Here is a 12,000-nt window from a genome sequence, read left to right as displayed (position 1 = left end):
GACCTTTTTTACTGCAGTTGAGTCACACAGTGAATTGCACAGTCATTAAATCATATGGTTGTTAAATTAATCTGGTTTGCCCCATTAGGTTTGTTTGTTGGAAGCCAGCTGGGAAGGTCACAAATGATGATTGTGTGACCTGGGATGCTGCAGCTGCCATAAATTTTAATCACATGACCATAAGGATGCTGCAATGGTTTTAAGTGTGGGGACTGGTTGTAAATAACTTCTTTCCATCACTGTTATAATTTGAATAGATAGTCATAAGTTGAGGACTGTCTGTATGTTACTATTGGTAATATATAATCATCACTATCTTTACTTCCCCCCCCCCTTCTTCAGAGGAAGAAGAGCTTCGAAGAGCAGCTCCATCACCATGTAAGTTATTGCAAAAAAGCATTATGACAATCATCTTATTAAGTAACCTTTATATAATTTTTCATTTTATCCATCTTTTATTTAGGTGGCAGTTGAACTAAGTTACATTTTAAGCAGCAGCTGCATTCTCTTTCTAGTTCTGGATCTTCCACATACATAATTCTATAATTCTTTCTTACTTTCTGTTACCCTTTGCAAGAACAGCAACGCAACTTGCAGTTATGCTATTGATGTTACTAGCTGCTAGACTAGTTTCAGGGCTAGTCAAAGGTTTACAGCAAGAGCCACAACAATACAGTGCCCCCCCCTTTTTTTTTTTGGCACCAGGGACCAGTTTCGTGGAAGACAATTTTTCCACAAACTGGGGAGAGGAGGAGCGCACAACCTAGATCCCTTGCATACACATTTTACAGTAGGTTCACTCTCCTGATGATCTGAGGTAGAACTGAGGCGGTGATGCTAATGCTGGGAAGCAGCTGCAAATACAGATGAAACTCCTCTTGCTCTCCTGCTGGACCAGTACCGGTCCTTGGCCTGGGGGTTGGGGACTCCAGGATTAATACAACTGAACATATATTAAAATCAACATTTTCTGAACAGACTTTTTTTTCTGAAATAGGGTCGCCTGCAGCAAGCCCTCAAAGCAGTGACAACAGCGATACTCATCAGAGTGGAGGAAGTGACATTGAAATGGAGGAACAACTGATTAGAAATAAGCATGTCCAACAGCGACTCTCTGATACAGAGGTACAATAGTAATTTTTTTCTATTATGACAACTTCAAAAGGCTAATTAAACTAACAAAGATTAATAAAGGATTTGATAATATGAAATACATATTTGTTTTTGTTCAATTTATATGGCAGGGTTTATACATTGCACTGAATCATTATTTGATTTGCTTCTCCATATACAATCTGTTGGGTGAACCAAGCCATTTTAGTTTATAAATCATGCTATGCTTATTAACAAATCAGTGAACCAAAATATTTAGATACTCTTGAATTTTACCAATATTTTGGACTAAAGATTATTCAAATGCACTTTAACGTGAAAAGTGCATTTAGATTTAGAATTGGCTACCTGTGTTTTGAAAGCTTCATTTGAAATTGTTCTGTCAGCACTCTCACCATCTTTCTTCAGGTTGGCAGCAGCCATTTCAGAGAATATGGTCTTCCAAAAGGCTCTTCCTAAGATGCCTGTCATAACTTGGGTTTTTAACCAAATCTATCTTGCCACCCTCTCAGCTTCTTTAAACCATTGTGTGGTTTATTATATATAGATCACTGATTTATATGCTGTTGTTTCCTTTAAGATGGAAAATGCATAATCTCTGAGCAACGTGTGACCTTACCTGATTATCTAATGATTCAGCATGTAGATTTAGTATTTTTTCATTTTTTTTTTTAGGAATCAATGCAGGGAAGTTCTGATGAAACAGCAAATAGTGGTGAAGATGGCAGCAGTGGGCCTGGTAGCAGCAGTGGTCACAGTGATGGATCAAGCAATGAGGCAAACTCTAGCCATGCAAGCCAATCTGCAGGAAGCCCAGGCAGTGAGGTGCAGTCAGAAGATATTGCAGATATCGAAGCTCTCAAGGAAGAGGAAGAGGAAGAAGATGAAGACCAGAGTCACAATTCCCCCAAAACTAGTCGGAATGTAGATTTGCGAAGCCGAAAAATAGAATCTCAATCAGGCATTTGCTTGGGAGATGCACAGGAAGCAACAGATAGGAATGGTGTAAACAATGGATCTGGGAATAGCCATGTTTTTAATAGTGAAGCTGTTCCATCAGTGGATAATAGAATTAGAATGCTAGATCCCTGTTCACACTCAGAGAATACTGATCATGATATAACTGGTGAAATGAGTACTGCTCATATATCCCAGGGTTCTCAAGATTCCTGTATCACACACACAGGGGACTTTCTTGGAGAAGCAATTGGAAATGAATTATTTAACTGTCGACAATTTATTGGGCCACAACACCATCACCACCACCACCATCACCACCATCATCACCACCACCACCACCACCATCATGAAGGGTAAGTTATTTTCAGTGTTTACATTTTTGGCAAAAGCAAAGTTTGAATTTGCTGCTGAATATTATGTCTTGAAATACTGAATTTTATCACATGAATATATTACGCAAAATAATCACATTTATAAGTATCTCTTGCTTTCTTTTATAATTCTTTTGCTGATTAAAGGGAATAAAAATTCAAGAAATGATTGTTCACTCAAAATTCTGCATCAGTAAAGCTTTGAAACAAAACATAGAATGTTCTTTAGTATGCTGAATCTCGTTTTGCTGATATATCTGTCCACATATGAACATAAGCAGTCTTAGGGACAATATTAAAATCTTGTTTGAAATAAGTAATTTATTGCAGTCTCAAGCACCTTTCATTTTTAATCATGCTAAGTAATTCTGAAATGTAATACAAATTTCTTGTACCCTGTTTTCCCCAAAATAAAATAATAAGCCCAATTTTGAGCATATGGCAATAAGGCCAAGCACTTCTTTCAGGGTTCAAAAAAATATAAGACAGGGTCTTATTTTCCGGGAAACATGTATATATATATATACTACCATATATATATATTTTCTTAAGGAATGTGTAACAATTAATGTGATTGCATTTCTACAGTTGAATCTTTTTAAAAGTTACATTTGTTGTTATGAATGAACAAATTGTTATTTTTAACTTTTAGATGGAAATCTATCAGCACCACCTGCTATGGGGTGGAGGAAGGAGATACGTGCTATTGATACAGTGTATTGTTTTATTGCATCGAAGCATGATTTTTTGTGATTGCAAAAAGCAACAATATGTATTAAGTTGTTTGTGTATACTTAAGAATAGTTATTTGTGTAAATTTTTGCACTGTTTGTAGTATACGTTTTAACATAAATTCCTCATTGTGATTTGTAGTTCTTGGAGCTAAAAAGTAGTTGGATTCTCATGCTGCAGTCTTAATAAATCTTATCTTTGTAGATATGAATGAAAAAATATTTATATATTTAGTAAATTTATATACCGTCCATCTAGCTGCCTAAACTGACTATCCAAATTAGAGTTCTTCAAAGTACTCTTGAAAATTAAAATTTTTTGAGCTCTAAGTAGCCATTTCTGAGAATAGAACACCTTGCATTCAAGAATTTGGTTCAAGATTGGGACAAAATGGAACAATTAATTTCATGTTGTCTTCAGTGTTCTGACTTAAGAGTAATGTTAATGCAAAAGAAACTCTTATTTCCCAGATTTCAATAATAACATAACCAAGCATAAAAAAAAGTAAAAGATGGTACAGTGCCTAAATTTAATGGAATGTTCTCCCAAAAAACTCTATTCTCTTTTCATGTCTAGATTTAGGGTGAGAATTGGAAGCAGCACTACTACAGAATGGAAACATTCAAAGCACTGTTTCTCCTGCTTCCCTTATTTTTCACCAAACAGAGAAATACTTTTAACTTTTCTTATACAGATGTGGTAATTCTATCCTTGCTCAGGCTGCAGTGAACTTGTTTCATATTACTATTTCTAAAATAGTAATATGAAAAACCAAAAACCAGAACTGATGACCTGCTAGGCACTTCAAAAATGGCTGGAAGGGATTGCTACAATAGTTGCATTCACATATATTGCATTCACATATATTATTGTTATCAAGAAAAATATTTTTTTCCTCTGGCTAATAAGAATTTCCTCCCTTTGCTTATGTAAAACTAATATTCTTCTATAGTTTGCATATATTAAAAGGTGTAGTTAGCATATACTTGCTTTTATGTTATAGACACATGGTTGATGATATGTTAAGTGCTGATGATGTCAGTTGTAGCAGCAGTCAAGTCAGTGCAAAATCAGAGAAAAATATGGCAGATTTTGATGGGGAAGAATCAGGATGTGAAGAAGAGCTGGTACAGATAAACTCACATGCAGAACTAACTTCTCATCTTCAGCAGCACCTTCCAAATCTTGCTTCCATTTATCATGAGCATCTCAGCCAAGGTAAGAAATAATTAAGTCAAGGATAATATTCAATCAATCTCTGAAAAACAAAACAAAATTGTAAAGTACTGCATTGATGGAAATAGTGTCATAAAATTACTAATCTTTCTATTAATCATGACCTTCATGTTACAGATTTTACAGGCTTAACTGTAGAGAAAAACAATGAACATTGTTACATGAAACATTTGCTATTTTTTATAAAAATTACTGACTTAATATCTCAAAGTTCACACTGCTGGTAAAAGAATAAGATATGAAACTAAAACATATGATACTTGTACAGAATATTGTGGGCTATTGATTTGAGCAGGTTATATAAATGCTCTCAGGTTTTAAAACTTTTGCCAGAGGAGCTCAGACATTTAATATAAACCAGTACTTCTGATAGCAGGTTAAAAAAAAATATTCAATCAGGCCTTCAGAAAATAAGCTGGCTTATTAATGAGTGGATATTGTTGGCTTTATTTCTATAAATCGTGCTATAATTGTTTTTTTTTAAATTTACTTGTATTAAAAGATAATTGAACACAATTCATAAGTAGAAAGGTGAATTATAAGAACAATAAAATCTATAAAGAGCTAAACTACTTTTATCTGATTTACCCAATATCTTTCCCCAGAATAGGCATTTCTTTTATTGGAATTACAAAAAAGTGCTTTTTCATGTGTGTTATTCCAGTTGTAGAGGATGGTCTCTAGAGAGGCATTCTCAGCCAGAAACTTTGTTTATGCAGGTATTTTAATTCAATATAGAATTTTACAAACTACTTATGTTAAGAACCAAGAATGATACATAGAATTATTTCTCAGTAGACAGAATCTTGCTGGCTACAGACAGGATCCTGCTGGCTTCTAAAGATAGACTAAAGCAACTATCTGCATAACTATAGATATACTCTGATCTGCTAGGTAGGAGCCAACTTAACCCTCTCCCTGCCAGCAGACTTTCCAAGTTCTTCTGCCTCTTTGCCCTCTGGGAAGCAGCCCCTCCCTCCTGGGACTCCAGACTACATTACACCACAGCTTCCTTTATTATTTATATAACGGTAAAAGGGTGTAAAAGTAAAAGTAACTTGTATTAAAATTTTAAAGAAGATAAGTATGTTTTCGATTTACCTTTTAAATAATAACATCAATACAAATACAAATTATTCAAAAAGTATAAGAAATGTATTTGGCTTCCAATAGTAGTACTTTGATTATATTCCAGCCTATTGCCAAATTTTCATTGGGTTAGTTACATACTCACAATTATAACATTCTTGTTCTGACCTAGGCTTCTTGAGTCAGTAAAACACACGAGCAGTCCCAAAAACCTCTTTTATTGCAACAACTGTGAATTCTGTTCATTCACAGATGAGTCCCAAATAGTTGTAAAGAGTCCTTTGGGATAAGGCTGATAATCACCCACCTTTATCTCACTTGACATGCTGTCAAAGACTTAATTGGCAAAGTCACACAGAGTCCAGAATCAAACAGAGCTTCAGACTTTAAACTGAACAGAATTAACAATGTTGCTTCCTGCAAAGGCCCACATGCCTTTGCTCCTCTTTTAAGTCTTATGGGAGGGGCCAATCATCTTCAAGCCCTACTCCTGAGTCGTCCCTTTTGTTTTAATTATTCTTGCCTTCTGGCAGCTCTGTGCATGCGCATACTGAGAACAGGCTCCCCCTGTTCCTCTGCCTTGTTGAGATCCGACTCTTCTGGAGGTTCCGAAGGCAGCACGTACCACCCAGATGGCCCTTTCTCTGCCTCCAACGCAGAGCCCTCGTCTGAGCCTTCCCCAGACTCCAGGACTGCCCATGTTCCTCCCCAACCTCCTTACTGTCAGACTCTGCTGCCAGCTCTGCAGGCCGCTGGCAGACCACAACAATTCTAGATAAAATTAAACTTTGAACAAATCAGGAATCACTGCAAGACCAATACCAAAACCTAAGGAGGCTGCATCCCAATAGCAAGCTTCTACTGTAAAGTATAGCATAAGCACATTTATGGATTGTAAAAATATACTTCTGTCTAAAACTACAGGAAAAACATGTCACTCAAGCATCTTCTTGGACCTTATCTAAAGGCTGGAGTAGTATCAGGTCTGCAGCTCCATAGTTATTGCCTTATTTTGAACTTCTGGATGTTTTCATTATGCTTGTTTTGATACATGCTGCCTCTTAATTGGAAAGGAAGGGAGGACTAGGTATGATTCTGATTAAACTGAAAATAGTAAAAAAGATGTTTTGTCATGCATCCTGTCTTATATTATGATTAAAGCTGTATGTAGGAGAGGGTTAGGCACAGAAAAAAGCCCTGTTGTTTGGATTACAGTGATACCTCATCCATTGATCTTTGTGGATAATAATTGCATATGACGTAATAGGATGGAGCTCTTTTGCTCCTTCTAAAAATGAGTTGTGCATAATATTTGTTACTTAAAAACTATGCAACTTTGCCAAGAAAGAAAAAATATAAGAACATTTCATATGTTTGTACCATAGTGATTCATAATAAATTTTAAAGAGGTGAAGAATTCCCAATTTATTATAATATTTTTAATAAAATTAACTGCACTTACCTGTAATTGGTCCCCCGATATCCCGACTTGCTTCAAGGTTATAGGGTTGTATATTAACATTTATTTACAGGTATTCATGGACAGATTCCACTCAAGTCAGGATACACATTCTATATTTTTAATAACACCTGTCTTTTGCTCAGGGCCAGCAGTTCATAAGCACCAGTACAACAGCAACGCAGTGACAGATATTAACTTGGATAATGTTTGTAAGAAGGGAAATACCCTTTTGTGGGATCTGGTCCAGGATGAAGATGCAGTAAGTTAAATATCACACAAGAATATTTTCCAAAGAAAAAGTAATAATAATTGTCAATAACTCTTCTCCTACTTGCTCTAGATACATCTTTCTGAAGGTTTAATAAATGAAGCAGAGAAGCTTTTATGTTCACTAGTATGTTGGTTTACTGATAGACAAATTCGTATGAGGTTCATCGAAGGCTGTCTTGAAAATTTAGCAAATAACAGGTAAATAAAGAACCCAGAGTTGCTCTGAGGGACATGGGCAATTTCTAAATATGATACATAAGTATATATAAATAAACAATTAGGCTTAAACTGCAGGTATTAGTTCTTCACCATTTTTTTTCTTTAAATATAACTATATCATAATGTTAATGTAAAGGCTATAAATTAAAGATCACCATGATGCCGGTGTTGATTTATATCTAATTTTCTTTCATTCCTTAGATCAGTTGTAGTTTCTCTTCGTCTTCTCCCAAAATTATTCGGTACATTTCAACAATTTGGGAGCAGTTATGATACACATTGGATTACAATGTAAGTACAACTACCTAGACATAGCAAAAGAAGCTGAATATGATTCCTTATTACTGGTAGTATGATTAGAAATTAGGAATCAAAGAGGCATTCCTTACAAAAATGCTAAGAATTTTAAAATCCATTTCATTTTATTTTGAACATTCTTCAATTTAGTAACTTCAAAACATTTGCTGATTTATTTAATTACAAATGGAGTGGCAAGAGTTCCCAGGAATCAACCCTGAACTAATAAAACCCTATAAATAGTTATTGTGATACAAATAATTACCATATTTTTCGGACTATAAGACACACCTGATTATAAGACGCACCTAAATTTAGAGGAGGAAAACAAGAAAAAAAAATATTCTGAACCAAATGGTGTAGTAATATATTTAATAAAATATAGCAGAATAATATTTCAACTATGTAAAGTCAACAGCAGTATTAAGGACCATCATCACTGTCATTAACAAATGAGGAGAGTCTTTAAGGTTCAAGCACTCTTCTAATTTTCGGGAAACCCCAAGAAGTCATCATTGCTAGTGTCAGAATTTATGAAGCTCAGTTGCTCACAATCACTGATATCACTTTCTTCACTATATTTATATATGATACCATCTTCGGTTCCATCACATTTTTTTGAATGACTGTGCAACGATTTTGTCCTTCGCTGAGTGCCATGATGTTTTAACCCATTCACAAACTTGAGTGATAGTGGGCCTCTTCATTCGTTCAATAGGTGTCAGATCATGATTACCAGTAGCCATCCATTTGTTCCACTCTTCTCGCATATAGACTTTAAATGGTTTGTTGATGGAAATGTCAAGAGGTTGCAACTGGCTGGTAAGACCCCCAGGAATTACAGCTAGACGAGTCTTCACTTCTTTAAATCTCTTCTTTGTGGTTTCGCTAATATGTGCTCTAAACTGGTCGAGCACTAATAAAACTGGTTTTTTCAGAAGCTCTCCAGGACGTTTGGACCACACTTTTTCAACCCATACTCTCATTCCATTTTTGTCCATCCATCCTTTCTCATGAACATGCACGACAACTCCTTTTGGGATCACTTTTGGAAAGGTTTTCCTTTTGAAAATTATCGGTGGCAATTTGGTGCCGTCTGCACAGCAGGACAACACAACCGTGTAATGTGTTTTCTCATGTCCTGAGGTTTTCACGGCTGTGTTTTTGGCACCTTTCAGATCAACAGTCTTATTAGATGGCACATCAAATCTTAGCAGGACTTCATCCTTATTCCCAATCTGTGGTAATCTGCAGCCAGTGGCGGGATCAGTCGACTGTCCCAACTGCACACAACTTTAAAAAGCGGTTCGGCCGAACTGGCTGAATCCCACCTCTGCGTTGCTGCCTCAGCTGGGGAACGCTGGAGCCTTCACAGCCGATTGGCGGTTGGATCAGCCTCCCAGAATACCGCCAATCATCTGCCTGTTCCCGCCACACCAACTCCCTCCCCCCAGATATGACAAGCCCCCAGCTGATGCAACATTCAATATATAAGACACACCAAAATTTTCACCCACTTTTGCCTGTGGGGGGGGAGGGGAGTGCATCTTATACTCTGAAAAATAAGGTAGGTCTCAGGGAAGAAATAATATAAAATTTGAAGCTAGGTTGAATCGCTAGCAATCATGTGTGGAACAATATTAATTTATTCCTCATTTATTTAATTACATCCACAAGATCTTTTTAAATAATGAAAGCGTTAAAACCAGTCTTGGTAATAGAGGAATAAGCTGTGATGAGGAATGTCATGAAGTTTTGTAAATTCACAGATTTTGATGCCAAACACCTCTTGATGCATTTTTTTTCTCTCATTAAGAGATCAAACAACATTTATTTTCAATTCTTTTACTTTTAGTTATGTTTTCAGTATGATGTCTTGTTAAGAGTTATATTTACAACTAGATTACATACTATATTCCACTTGGCTGCTAACCTGCCAGGGCTTGACTTTTAAAATGTCTTGGAAAGAATTTTTTTTCTCTTCTGAATTGTATGCAGCATCTGTCTTGTTTATGTGATCACTAGAAGTCAGCAACAACTTGATGGCACATAACCAGTATGCAGCAGCAGCATTATTATTATTATTATTATTATTATTATTATTATTATTATTATTATTATTATTATTATTATTATTATTATTATTATTATTAAATTTGTATACCGCCCTACTCCCGAAGGACTCAGGGCGGTGAACAGGCACAGAATAAAACACGTAAAATACAAAAATTAAGAACAGAAATAAAATCTAATTAAATCAATTTAGCCCAAGACAAATTTAAAACCCCAGGTTAAGAACAAATTAAAATTTACATTAAAAAAGAATGGGAAAGGTTAGGCCAGACCAGCCTGGCGAAATAAAAATGTCTTAAGAGCGCGGCGGAAGGTGCGTAGATCCGGGATCCTCCATATCTCCGGGGGGAGCTCGTTCCAGATAGTAGGTGCCCCTACAGAGAAGGCTCTCCCCCTGGGGGCTGCCAGCCGACATTGTTTGGCTGACGGCACCCGGAGGAGTCCCTCTCTGTGAGAGCATACCGGCCGGTGGGAGGCCGTTTGCGGCAGCAGGCGGTCTCGTAAATAACCAGGCCCTAAGCCATGGAGCGCTCTAAAGGTGGTAACCAAAACCTTGGAGCGCACCCGGAAGACCACCGGGAGCCAGTGCAGCTCGCGCAGGAGAGGTGTTACATGGAGCGCCATGTCGCTCCCATAACCACCCGCGCGGCCACACTCTGCGCCAGTTGGAGCCTCCGGGTGCTCCTCAAGGGGAGCCCCATGTAGGGAGCATTGCAGTAGTCCAGGCGGGAAGTGACGAGGGCATGAGTGACCGTGTTTAAGGAGTCCCGATCCAGAAAGGGACGCAACTGGCGAATCAGGCAAACCTGATGAAAAATCCTCTCGGTCACGGCCGTCAAGTGCTCTTCTAAAGACAGCCGTGAATCCAGGAGGACGTCCAAGTTGCGAGCCCTCTCCGTGGGGGCCAGCGATTCGCCCCTGATAGTCAGCGATGGTGTCAACTGACTATATCGGGACGTCGGAAACCACAGCCACTCAATCTTGGACGGATTGAGCCTGAGCCTGTTCCTTCCCATCCAGATCCGCACGGCCTCCAGGCACTGGGACATCACTTCAAGGGCATCGTTGGGGTGGTCCGGGGTGGAGATGTACAGCTGAGTATCGTCAACGTACTGATGGTACATTAGTATAAATATTGGTACATCAGCATAACTATTCTCTACCTGTAAATGTATGCATTCTATCATGTCCAGTTTCGCCTAGTGGTTAAGGTACTGGCCTAGAAATCAGGGGACTGTGTGTTCTAGTCATGAGGCATAAAAGATGGCTAGATGAATTTAGGCCAGTCACATTCAGCCCAACCCACCACACAAGATTGTTGTGGGGAAAATAGGAGGAAGAAGGAGTATTATATATGTTTGCTGCCTTGAGTTACTTCTAAAGTAATAAAAGCAGGAAAGAAAAATCTAATAAATATCTTTTTATCTAGTTTTAAGGTTGAAAGCTATACTGGAGTTACACCATCGGATAGGGAACTGCTGTACTTTGAAATTCAATTTAGAGATAAGAAAGAGGCTAAATATGCTAATCCAATATGATTCTCAATTGTTCAATTGATTTTCAAAACCTCCCATTCATAAATGCCGCAGAGTTCTTTCCCCTAAAGCCCTCCTTGAAAACCTCTTCAGCAAGGGAACACTGCCCAGTCCAACTTAAGAACACCACACACCAGTGCTTTTAGTACAACTAATAATAAATGATAGCCAGTGTTCCCTAGATCCTAGAAGGTTGCCAGCCTTCATACATCCTTGTTATAATTATATACCCAGCATATAATTTGCTTTTTAAATCACTTCCTTTTGCCTCTTAACGGCAAGCCTCCCTTTCTCTTGTGGGATATATCTTCCTATAGAATACTATTATTCTCAGGTTCTACTTATCAATTAAGCAAAAACAAAATCTTGCATGGATGTGTGCCAGACTCGCAAGAAGACATTGACTCTTGCATGCTGTCACAAGCTAAAACCTGCCATATCATGTTTAGTAGTGGATGTAATGAGTAATGAATGGAACAATTGCTGTGTCAAAAAGTGGTTAGAGTTATGGCACATCATACAGAGCAACCTTAAACCTAATATTTAAGAAATATTATGAACTATTTAAGAAATCGTATTAAATGCAGTATGGGTGTGTATGACTTACACAATGGTTTTTTTTTCTATAATTCCCATTAAATGA

At 37.4% G+C, this 12,000-nt stretch overlaps 1 protein-coding gene across 2 annotated transcripts in view; it reads left to right on the top strand.

Moving 5' to 3' along the window:
- USP34 (ubiquitin specific peptidase 34) overlaps positions 1-12,000 on the top strand; it is a 153,680-nt gene that overhangs the window by 54,485 nt on the left and 87,195 nt on the right. For both annotated transcript variants that reach the window (XM_060692619.2, XM_034427298.3), the window contains exons 13-19: positions 343-378; positions 998-1,125; positions 1,789-2,426; positions 4,180-4,394; positions 7,107-7,222; positions 7,304-7,431; positions 7,654-7,743. In XM_060692619.2, the coding sequence (XP_060548602.1) occupies positions 343-378; positions 998-1,125; positions 1,789-2,426; positions 4,180-4,394; positions 7,107-7,222; positions 7,304-7,431; positions 7,654-7,743 (1,351 nt within the window). The remainder of the gene's footprint in view (positions 1-342; positions 379-997; positions 1,126-1,788; positions 2,427-4,179; positions 4,395-7,106; positions 7,223-7,303; positions 7,432-7,653; positions 7,744-12,000) is intronic.

The sequence above is a fragment of the Pantherophis guttatus genome, chromosome 1 (assembly GCF_059756535.1).
Source record: "Pantherophis guttatus breed Tessera chromosome 1, ASM5975653v1, whole genome shotgun sequence".
NCBI classification, from domain to species: domain Eukaryota; kingdom Metazoa; phylum Chordata; class Lepidosauria; order Squamata; family Colubridae; genus Pantherophis; species Pantherophis guttatus.
Note: the sequence above shows the minus strand (reverse complement) of the source record. Positions and strands in the feature narration are given on the sequence as shown.